Source organism: Seriola aureovittata, chromosome 22 (assembly GCF_021018895.1).
Source record: "Seriola aureovittata isolate HTS-2021-v1 ecotype China chromosome 22, ASM2101889v1, whole genome shotgun sequence".
NCBI classification, from domain to species: domain Eukaryota; kingdom Metazoa; phylum Chordata; class Actinopteri; order Carangiformes; family Carangidae; genus Seriola; species Seriola aureovittata.
In genome coordinates this window covers 9,794,076-9,806,230 of record NC_079385.1, presented here as the reverse complement: position 1 = coordinate 9,806,230, position 12,155 = coordinate 9,794,076, and the positions used below count along the sequence as shown (strand labels likewise).

The following is a 12,155-nucleotide window of genomic DNA, read 5'->3' as shown; positions in this document are numbered from 1 at the left end:
AACACAGACTATTCATAATCGTCATATGGCCGGGCTGTGTCTATCCTGCACCTGTGATTCTACTGGGTGTAAATGCATGCTACCATTTGAAATCCACTAACCGTCTCCCTTTTGTTATGTCTGTTCTCTTTGGCAGAGGATACACAAACATACACGCTTTCCCCTGCACCAAATCTTCATCCTACCTCCCCTGAAAAACCGGGGTAGCCTTAAAACTGAAGACTTAACTGTTCATTTAAGAATTCTGTCTGAATTGCCCCCACCATCAAATGCAATTAGCTGCTCTTTCATGTGTGCTTTATGTAATGCAATACTTCATTAGCATCATTCATTCATATTCAGGCATGGATTATAGGCTGCAAATTCTTTATTGGACGAGATGGAACCAAGCTGCTGGAGTTTTGAAGATTAAAAAAAAAAAAAAGCTACAGAGAGAGAGAGAGAGAGGAGGAGAGAGAGATTGAATAATAAAAAGGGAGTTTGATTCCTGATGGAATTATGGGATAATTATGCTATCTTGTGATTATCTACATTCTATGATGAGAGGTGATGAGGAAAATTATTCTATTGAAAGTAGGCACTTACTAAGCAGCAGAAACACGCTAACAATGTTTTGCTCTCAAACATTTCAAAACGTCTAAAATTGGGAGAAAATAATGTTTGCAAAAATGTATCATCTTAACATTAAATTCAAATACTGGTTGGGAGAAATGCGTTTATAATCATTCAATCTAAAAGTAAAAGGCAAGAGAAATAACATGGAGAATGACATCATTTTCCTTTTCAATGACACCTTTCACGTTTTTGGATTCTTTTTTTTTCTGCAACCAATTTCAACAGCACTGCGGGTATTTATGTCAACATCACACCATCTTCACCACTCAGCTGTAATTTTCAGGTGTTTGTTGTTAAAATGACATATCTTCTCCTCTTTCATTCCACTTTTGAGTGCCGCTGCGGCCACTGAGCCAAACAGTCATCAGCAGCCAACAGGTTGTTTTGGCTATTATATCTATCACAAAGAAATGACCCTGCGTTTTAGCCAAGGACTCCACCGCTCTGCTATCTAATACACTTCCAAACTCTATTGTCCTCTCACAGCGCACAATACCTGATAAGAAGCAGATGTAACTTGGTATTACAAATCCCATTCTCCCTTTCATCTTCTCTCACTCACTCAAACAACTGCCTGGTTGTTAAACTGTTCATTTTCTGTGTGGGGGCCCGCATTCATAGCCGAGGCCTGTTTACGGTGGCCAGAGCAATATGCACTCACTGGTTTGGGAGATGACTTCGGTTCCGAGGGCCGCATGTGCAAGTGGGTCATCATCGCCTGAAGACGCTCACGTTCTTTAGAAAGCTGTTAAGAGAGAAGAAGAAGAGAGTACATTAGAGTAGATTAGAGGAGAGGAGAGGATAGGAGAGGAGAGGAGAAGAGAGGAGAGGAGAGGAGACAAAAAAAAAATATGAGACATGAGATTGGGATGGTACAGTGAAAAGAATGAAAGAAAAGAAAGAAAAGGTTTGATATTAACCAAGTGAAAAAGAGACAACAGTTGTGCTTGTGATGTAAAGGGGAGAGGGTGCAGACAGGTCAGGCAAAACAAATAGCATTTCATCTTTTTGTCAATAGCAGAATTTAGGTCAGCGAAGCTCTGACAGTAACAAGCTACTTGGGCCATAAATTAGGTGGTCCTGAGTGTCTGCTCAAACTCCTGTGGACACTGTTAGGGGGATGGAGCGCAGCCAGCAGCTGCTGAGAGGTGAAGGGGTCTTCCAAACAGGGTGCCAGGCGGCCCCGCCTCCCCGGTCCAGTTAGTGGCCCCAGCCATCGCCTATCATCAATCTAATTCACAGGGAGTGACAGGGACTGGACCATGTGCAAAGGCTCAAACCCCCCCCCACACACACACACACACACACACAAGGACCAAACATACAGAGAAACAGACAAGCAAGTAGGCGTGCACACACGCACACATACAGGCACACACACACAGAGGTGCACACATACACAGAGCTGGGCCTCATTACGAGTGACGGCTCTCGTGGAAAAAAAAGAGGATGGTGGGAGTAAGAAATGAAAGAAAGGGAGAGCAGAGAAGAGACAGGACCGACAACACAAGTGCACCACTGTAATTGGTCACACTGTAAACAGCAAGCTCCTACAGCTTTATGTTGCAACGAAAAACAGAACATAAAAAAATGAGATCAAATTGAATAAATAACTTGCATCCTTTTTTCGATTCCCCCCCCCCCCCAGAGGCTTTTAGGACTCTGGTTAGACAACTGGACATATATTGAGAGGAACTGGTCACCTCTGATCCCAAGTAGGATACTGTGCAAAGCCTGAAGAAGCTGGGCTGTTGGTTTCAGTTGGCGGACTGAATATTTCCAGCTGTCACTTTGTTTGAGCCTAATTTAAAACATACATATCTATTTGTTTCTAAAGGAAGAGGAGCGGTTGTCGGCAGTGCTGAGTAATAATGAGAGCGCTCAATCAGCGCTCTCATTATCTAGCCAGCATGACTCCTTAATAAGGTCACGCTCCACCTACTGAAAATAGTTCCCTCCTTTTGAGCTTTCTTCAGGTGCAAAGTGCAGTTAATTAACACAGCAGACCGGGAGAGATGCGCTCGCTATTAATTGGAAAGAAAAAGAGAAAAAAAAAAGAAAGCAGAGAAAATAAAGCACACGCTTAATTCAATTAAAACAGCCATAATGGCTTTCGTTGTAAGGCCTGAGGATTCCTTTGTTTAGTGGCTTTGTTGAATTCAGCAGGTCCTGCTTGTCTGGAAATATTAAGCAGACCACAGTGCGGCCTTTCTCTCGCTCACACAACTTTCAAAAAATAAAGTTTTGACTAGATGATTGGTGACTTAAATGAGAAAGGAGTTCATTCAAGTAAAATGTGACAATGGCAAAAAATTTAACAACTCACATAGCTTTGTTCCAACTACATACTGAGGTGTTCTTTTTTTTTATCTAAAAGAAAACTTACTTGTATTTCCAGCTGCTGTACGACTTGCATCTGGACTCGACACTGAGCTGTGCTCCGATCATCGAGGGCATGTTCACTGTTTAGATGCCTGGAGGGACAGACAGAGGGAGAGAGAGGTTACACACCAACTTAGCAAATCTATCAAATATGTCACAGCTAGCAGAGGACAGAATTATTTTTATTTTAACAACAATCAAAATTGTGGAGGATGATAATTACAGTATCAACTTCACCACTGTTTTGTTTTTATGATAATATTTCTATACAGGGACAATTATCTATAGGATCCTGTTAGGGAGCATTGTTCCTCTCTGAAATGAGGAAAAAGAAATTAGAAGTAACATGACGGTGTGTGGCGCCATGTTTAACATGACAATAGGCCTGTGCCAGTTTAGATGGCTAACTTCAGTGCCACCCTGAGCGCTGCTTTCTATGGAGAATAAAAGATGCTAGCCCAGCAGAACGGCTTTGTCTCCTTCGTTTACCGAAAACAATACACACAATTTAACACCAGCAACATTTGACACACAAAAGCAGCTCTTCAGCTGAAGGTGCATTATCTAGCAGCAGACATATTAAATGTATCTGGTGTGTTCGCCTCATTAGAAGAAAAAGGCAGCCAGACAGCCATAACAGTCAATGAGGGTTTTTGTCTTGATTGGATTTTGTCTGTAGGACACAAAAGAGCCTCACCATTAAGATAGACCTTTATTCCAAAGCACACACACACAAAAACACAGTACACAAATATGGGGCGAAAAGGGGTTTCTAAAGTGTTGTGATGCTGGGTAATGAGCCTCTATCTAAATGATCATTGGTGACAAACTCACAAAGCAAGCTTTGAGGAGGCATGCTTATGAAATGCCAGAGCTGCCACTTTATCTCCAGTAATTATAGGTTAGCTTGCAGACCCTTCAATGATCATTTACAGCGCTGCCTCCAGTGCATTAGAGGGAGTACAAAATCTCTCCCTCTCTCTATGGCTTTCACTTTATCTAAGAACACACACACTCACTTACATTATCATGAACTTGCACAAACACTGATTGGCACACAAAAAAACTGCGCTCTCACACACACACAGACACACACACAGAATCACAAACATACACACACATACAGATACACAAACATACAGAAATACACACTCCCAACACATATTCCCCCCATTCTCTTCCAAACCCCTCACTTCTTGTTTATCTGCACTGTGCAAAACAAGACAACTCATTGAGCCGGCTTCTCTTGGCCTGCCAATCAAAAGCTGAATAGAACATTTGTAATCACAATAGCTCTGTACCTTTCAATTACACTGCACACATTTAAAACCCTTCCATCTCATCCCTGCTTATACTTTTGTAACCGTTTCAGGTCTAATGCTCAGAAATGTTTCATTATAAATCAAGAATGAGGTAGCATTAAAAAAGGAGGGGCGGCGGGAGGGACGGATGAGGGATAGCAGCGGAGAGGGGAGGGACGAACTGGTGGATTTCTCCAGCCCTGTGCCTAATTGCTGTTTCAGAATGCGCATGCAAAAAGGGGGCATTTCATTAATCATTTAATCACGTCCCTCGCAGGATGAGGGAACTAATGTTGCAAATACCCTTTTCATTTCACTGCCCATAATGCTATCTTATGCACTTGATGTATGGCGTGTGTCATGAATTACAGCTGCTTCAAAAGCACAGAGCGGGCTGCTCGCTGTCCCTGAAGATACCTCATTACAAAAAAAAAAAAAGGAGAGGCGTAAGAAATCTTTATTAAGTTTGCCTCTCATCGACAAGCAGCTTTGTTTTTCTTATATTTTGTCAATGTGTGTGTGTTTGTGCATGAAGGCCTCTCCACAGCACCGCAGCCAGTTATTCTCATACACACACGTTCCACCGCTGGCCAGTTAGCAAGGTGATTACAGGCAGATTACTACATGCATTTATGAAATATTCAAATGGCAGCATGTCCTACTGTGCATTAATAATGCCACAAAAAAGGGAGGAGGGGGGAAGACACAGACAGGCAGACAATAATGAAAGAACACCTTATTCACTGAGACGTGGGCAAAAACACACCTCTCTGAACTACAAAACTGTCTTCTCTAATTACACAAAATCCCTTTACTCTTATCTTATTTCCTTCCAAGCCATTTTCTCTCATGTTATTTTTTTTCATCCATGTGAGAAAATTGTCACTACACTGCAGCTCTGATCTTTGCTGCTGATTGTTTGCCTCTAATTATAACCAAACCTAAATAATCTGTAGGTGAAAATGTGAAGTACAGTGAAGAAATTGAGACAAAAAGAAGGAGTCCGAGCAGCTGACTGTAGCATCAAGGTGTAACAATTTAAACTCAGAGGTGGAGGATGCATGTTTCACTGTCAGGCCTGGCCTCGTGTTTACTGTTCGAGCCTCGTTTTAGAGGCGCATTGATTTCTGCCCTGAAGAGGGAATTACCCACGTGATGAAGGCCATGTGAGAACAGGGAAAGAAAGGATGGAGATGGAGATTGAGAGATGTAGCAAAGGTAGAGAAATCAAAGCACATAACAGCAAATAAAGAGACTGATAAATGGAGATGGAGGGGGGTAGGGAGGTGAGACATATTGTTTTTCAGCCCCCAGATAAAGATTTGTTTTTACTGGATGTTGCGGTTTCTCTCTTTTCTTGGAGAGAAGGGAACAAAACATCTCAGAGGTTTTTCCCCACAGCTGTAAATATGAATATGTATAGGCCATCAATGTCCACTAAGGGGCAAATAATAAATCTACTCAAGCCAGCATATATGGACGATGCATTTCTGCTAATTGTCTGTGTGTATTATCAGGGGCTAGAAAGGCCCAGCAGAGAACTGCAAGTTAGGCCCCATAACTGTCTACGCCTGACACACAAACACAAACACACACACCAACACCAATTCAGTCAGATAAGAAACAGAAGATAAATAAACACAGCTGTATGAAGCTACATGCGTACGTTATCTACTAGTGTGCATAAAGAAGCACATATATATATACACACACACACACACACACACACACACACACACACACACAGGCACACACAGGCACACACACACACACTCTCCCCATGGTGGTGGTGCATAAGTAATGCCCTCCGTTTTAAAGGTCTTGTCACAGAGCAGTAGACATGTGGAGGGGTAGAGGGAAACTCAGCTATCCAGGGGCCAGGGGCCTGCCTGACTGCCTGCCTCCACAGTGAGTGTGTGTATGTGTGTGTGTGTGTGTGTGTGTGTGTGTGTGTGTGTGTGTGTGTGTGTGTGTGTGTGTGTGTGTGTGTGCATTATATAGAGACGAAGACACTTGGCTGCTGCCTTGTGGGTTTAATTAGCAGCGGGTTACAGACACCAACGTTCAGGTTAGCGGCTGAGCTTGCCATTTTAACATGGAGTCTGCTTCCCTGCCAGTAATAAGGAGAGTGGAGTGGTGACAGAGAGCGGAAGAGTTAAGTGTGTGTCTGCGTGTGTGTGTGTGTGTTTGTGTGTGTGTGAGCAAGTATCTGTTTATGTGGAGATTCACTGTATGTTATTGAGGTGGGAGGACATTCATTTAAAAGAGGGTATATGAGGAAAAAGGCTAAAGTATGAGGGACAAGACATGTATAATGCTGGTGACTAAACATCAAACAGGATAATCAAGTTTTTTTTTCTTTATTATTTTGAGCTGAAAGAAGTATAAGATCAGGAATGGTTGAAATAAATAAGTGTAGTAGTAGTTGTACAGACAAACATGACCTCATGACACGATGCAAATTATACATATGAAGACGCATTTATTGGATTTTCTGTTTCTATATTCACCATAAAGCCTCCCTGCAAAAATAGCTCCAGCACATGCACTAATAGTGGTAATGTTTCTCCCTCTCATCTCGTGTGACTAACACAAATACACACACACACACACACACACAAACCCCAACACCCACCACTCAAGAAACATTCCCAGCTATATTATTTCATTTTGAACTTCAGAGAGCTAATTCAGGGTGCCAGCCACCTCGCGGCTACCTTTTCCAGGTGAGAACACTTAAAAGCACGCTGAAGAGCTATTAAATGCTGATCTTGACAAGTTTCTTCATGCAACAAAACAATAGGTGACTAAACGTGTCACCGCCGCTGAGCTGAGCTCCTACAGCGAGCTACGAGATGCCAGCTTGACTTGCGTACCCCACCCCCCTTCTTCTGCCTCCTCCCCGCACACGTAACCCACACCCAACTACCAACATCTAAACTGTCATCTAAATCTGACACCCGCTTTATGTAACCCCGTTTAAACTGTGCCTGTGTGTGTGCGTGTGTGCATCTGTGCGTGTGTGTGTGTAGTCGACTGGCATCTCCGGAAACATAAAAGGACTCCCTCTGACACCGACAATCACTGCTCCAAGGCACGCCACAGAGCAGCCATCTTTGTTCTGATGACGAGTCTGCCTTCTTTGTTGGTGTCTGTTTTCATGTGCTGGCTGGGTTACAGTATAGAGCCAGCCTCTGACTTGCAGGGATGTGCGCGGGGAGGGTTGGGTTGGAGTGGGGAGGGGGGGGCGTTGAACCAAGACAGTGCTCTGTTTTGTAGCAGCCAATGTTCTGGCAAGTGTTCTTACAAAACCGTCTGCCAACCTGTGCTTTCGCTTTCAACTTTGAAATCTACCTGTTTTCTCTCCGTCTGTCGCTCTCATTCTCTCACTCTGTCTTTCCAACCGTGCATCCTTTTGCACTGGTTTACCAGCTTACCGCATTCACGGGCGCAGCGCTTTATACAGTGTATCTTGGCCCCTCACCTAAATAACCAGCTAAGCTACCAAGACACAGTATCCTAAGAGCACACAGACTTAGGTGTGTTGTGTGTGAACAGAGCGTACAGTGCGGAGGGATAGACTGATGTCTTCTTTAAGTAAGTGTACCAAGGTGATAGGACAAGATATCAGAAAAACCTGCTAATCCGATACAGGATTGCCTTCTCACACACACACATCTGCTCCCAAGCTGCAAGGCAAACTCTTCTACCTGGTCCAGCGTACATGAAGTCCAGGCTGGACAATGGACTGTACAGCGAACTGGCTTTTCATAAAATTACACAAGATGACTCCTATGGATGTGCCCTGTCCCACTCTAGAAAATTGATATTGACATTAACATGTATGTGGCACATTTTCCACAGGGGATAAGCAAACACACTTGTCAGGCTATAGTTGTAATATACATTCACCTCAGATTCATTTAAATCCATCGCTGTCACTTATGATTCCACTGGTTGTATTGGATGCCTTGACAGAGTGTGAAAATGGAGCCTAACGTTCTGTCTGACTGGTAAACACCAAGTTTATTAGAGTCACATCATTTTACACATACACCTTCTAGCTTTAATTCACAAGCTGCTGTAGAATTAGCAAACGCCTGACCTAAATCCTCCAGCAGATCCCCATGGGTGAACTAGTTTCTTGTATCAGTAAAAAAAAAATTTTTTTTAAGCTTTCTGCAACTTATTACAGTCACCACTGTAGAAAAATGCATAATTTTGAAAATACACCGGAACAATGTCCTGATTTCAAGAGTTTATGCGAATTCACATGGACATTTACAGCCCATGAAAAACACTCGCCAGATCGTTATTTCACAGTTAATTACAAATCTAATTAGAATATTCAAATTAAAGCTTTCCCTTTCTTTTCTTCTCTGTGTGAGAGCAGGGAGCCAGGGAAAGAGTGATAGTGAGAGAGAGAGAGGGAGAGAGGGAGAGAGAGAGAGAGAGAGAGAGACTCTCAGTGAGTGGCAATGTGATAACCTGTAATCAGCAGTGCTGCAAACACCTTCTTCCTTTGATGTCCCCCCACTAACATCCTGGCAACAAAGCCGGCCAATTACAAATGAGCTAATTAACTAAATTGTTGATGGAGCATGAAGAGTTCATTCGCTCTGGCGCCTGCACCATGACAACAGTGAATGGGGGCCTTTGTTGTGGAGGTAAGTGTGCGGCCGTGCGAGTTGCCATTAGCTTTTGACGCTTTTTCACAAACCTATCAGGCCCTTCCACGCCAGGAAGGAGATTTGTTATGGATCAGAGTTGGTTTGAATCCTGTGCCGCTAGAGCTGAACCCTGTCAACCGGCTGTCTGGAAGGTCAAAATGTGCTCTTTGAAAAGGCAGTGATGTTTTCTTTGTTAGGCTCCTCTGTGCCCACAGAGAGGAGGTGCTGTAGTGCAGGGGATAACTTTTGTGTGTTTTACAGTAAGATGGATATTTGCTTCTTGTACACACAAACACAATCAAACCAACACGGTGTTAAAGGAGCAGACAGCATGTGTCATAATGCATGTTCTTACTTCAAAAACTGTCCGAAGTCCTCGCAGATGTTCTCACAGCCGGGCCACTTACACACACCGTGACCGTACAGGGGGTGGGTCCCTCCACTTTCTTCATGTAATGAACTAGAGACGGAGAAAAAAAAGAGAGAGAGAGAAACAGAAAGAGAAATGAACACAACAAAATCAAAAGGAAGAGGAAGGTCAGGAGAGAAAGAAGGGGAGGGAAGCATCAAGTTCACCACAGGATCTCCAAAGGCTTGTGTGAGGTTACTATCGGCTAGAAAAGAGATGAAAACAGGTCAGTTCAGGTGAACAATCAGTGACTAAAGCTGTATTGGTGTATTGACAGTGGTTGATTAAAATAGGAAAGCCTTGAGAACATGTGTAAGAGGAATACACTCGATCTAAATAATCACAACATGCAACCACATTGCTACATGTCAGCTGAACGTAAGTTCACTCTAACATCCACAATGGAAATCTACTGTAGGGTGAACTGTAGCTTTGTCTCCACTGCAGCCACCATCCCATCTTGTAAAGCTATTATGGGGAGGAGGGGCGGAGGCTTTCAAGTAAACATTAAAAATCCAGACAGCCATATAATTTTCATCAGGAGATTAATACTGTGTGTAACTTATGTTCTTTGAGGACAAGGGGAGCAGGGGTGCTGAGGCGTTTTTCAAATGGCACCCAAATAAGTTACGACCCTGCCTAGACAGCACATCCTATTAAAGATGACAGTTTAACCTTTAGTCTTGGCACTGCTGCGCGCGTCTGTCTGTGTGTGAAAATGTGAATAAGAGCGCGATGCATAGTGTGTGCGTGTGTTTGTCTACTTATAGGTTATGTCTGTGCGTGTTTGTGTGTGGTCGATGACTATGTGCATGCATGCCTGTGTGTGTGGCCAATGAATATGTGTGTGTTAGTACTGGAGCAGCTCACACTATGTTTTACAGGGGGGGGGGGGGTTTCCCATATCGATCTGTGGCATGTTAGTAAGCAGTGCTCCTGACAATACTCCTTGTTCGATCATTATGAGACACCACACACCCCCCGGGACACAGACAGATAAAAAGTCTTTTTTTCACCCTTTCTTCCTCCTCTTCTCATTCCCTGCCTACTTCTCTCTTTCTTTCTGTCTTCCTTCTAAAGATATCTTTTTCAAGCCTCCTTTTAGTGGTACTGGAGAGATAGCATCTACTTTAAACCAATTACACAGCACTTCCACCTCCAGTGCGAGTCTCTACCAAGCATCCACACAGACACATACGCACACACCGCTACCCTAAGTCCTTATTATAATATCACCCAAGAAAAGCCTTTGAATAATGCATGGGCCAGATAGGCAGATATGTGAACACTCAGTGTTTTGGTGCTGGGTGCATTTATAAAAGACGCCATCACAAGGATAAACATCCTGGAAACGCCACTCAAGGCATCACGTATTCTGTTTACATGACAAGTAAGCAAGGAAGGTAATTTTCAAAAGAGAAAAAAAACAAGAGCGAAAGCACTAAATACTTAATGTACAAGCAGGTTACCTTGTCTTGCCTGCCAGAGAGGCTTGTTGTAAGTGAGCCTGCCTGCATGGTTTCCTTTCCCTGCTTTTGATATCTGTGTGCAAGCTAAGTGCGTTCAATGGCGCACGTGGTCCCCTGGGAGAACAAGGCTATATTTTTTTTATATTATCAAGACAATAATAAACTATTGAACAAATAAACAAAATATCATGTTTTCCCTATAGTGGCAATGCTGTTATTTTAAACAAGGACAAATACTCTGGATGTTAGTGCGGCGTTCTAATGTGTTTCTACATCGAATCAAGGCACAAAAAACAAAAAAAACAACAAGTTTGTGTCATGGGTAACAAACATGCCTCTGTAAACTTTTCCTCTCCTTTTTGCTTTGGTGCCTTATCAAAAAGGTGGGCGGGTGACATTTAAATTATTATACCTCTCTCGCTCCCTTTCTCGTTCCCTTTCCCTCTCTCTTCTGTGGTTGAGGGCGGGGGACTGGCCGTTGGCGATGGAATGGTGAGAGATGGGCGGTGATGCTTTGGCGGGATTGGAGGAGGAGGTAGTTGAAGAAGAGTTGTTGGTGGAGAGGTCTAAACCGCCGCCACTCCCGCCGTTGCCGTTGCCATTGCCGTTGCCGCTGTTGCTGTGTTTGATGCCGTTGTCCTCCATGCTGTGACCACCGCCTCCGGTCACGTCCTTCCACAGCTGCTGGAGCTCTGCGGGGCTCAGGCCAGCTAGAGCAATCAAGACGGTAGAGAAAAATGATTAAGAAAAAGAGACGGAGAGGACAGTAGGGGGAGGAAAGCAAAAGTTGAGGAGGGAGAGGTTGAGATGAAGAAAGAGAAGAAGAAACGGAAAATTAAACTTGATGTATCAATAAGGCTGTTCAACTAAATGCAAGTGGAAATATCCAGTGTGAGACAAAAGCTGAATCCCAAACTCTGCAAACTTGCAAACAGCTAGAAAAGTTATATAAAGCTGCATGACCAAAGGCCTTGCCCTCACTCAGTGACTATCATCCTGTGCTACTTCACAGCACACCTGAATTTGAACTCATCAGTAACTGATCAATCAAACCGGTCTGCACTGTTCTTCTTCTTCTCTGCCCAGATATTGATATTAGCCGATCACTCATGTCGTCTTTCAATAAGGAACGATAAAACATTGATTACAGTGAATGTGTGCATGTTGCATTTGAGATAAACAAGCTTTGTCCACTGCTTTTTTTCCGCTTGGCAACTAATTAGGCAATATTCACTCCTTTGATTTCCCTCTAACATCTCCCTGGCTGTTGTTTTCTGTATGCGCCATTTTGGTGGTAAACAACAAACAT

General features: G+C 43.3%; 1 protein-coding gene across 8 annotated transcripts in view; it reads right to left on the bottom strand.

The window, feature by feature from the left end:
- Positions 1-12,155, bottom strand: part of foxp2 (forkhead box P2) — a 103,934-nt gene that overhangs the window by 15,557 nt on the left and 76,222 nt on the right. For all 8 annotated transcript variants that reach the window (XM_056367731.1, XM_056367728.1, XM_056367735.1 and 5 more), the window contains 4 exons: positions 11,259-11,556; positions 9,324-9,428; positions 3,002-3,089; positions 1,277-1,360 (listed from right to left, as the gene is read on the bottom strand). In XM_056367731.1, the coding sequence (XP_056223706.1) occupies positions 1,277-1,360; positions 3,002-3,089; positions 9,324-9,428; positions 11,259-11,556 (575 nt within the window). The remainder of the gene's footprint in view (positions 1-1,276; positions 1,361-3,001; positions 3,090-9,323; positions 9,429-11,258; positions 11,557-12,155) is intronic.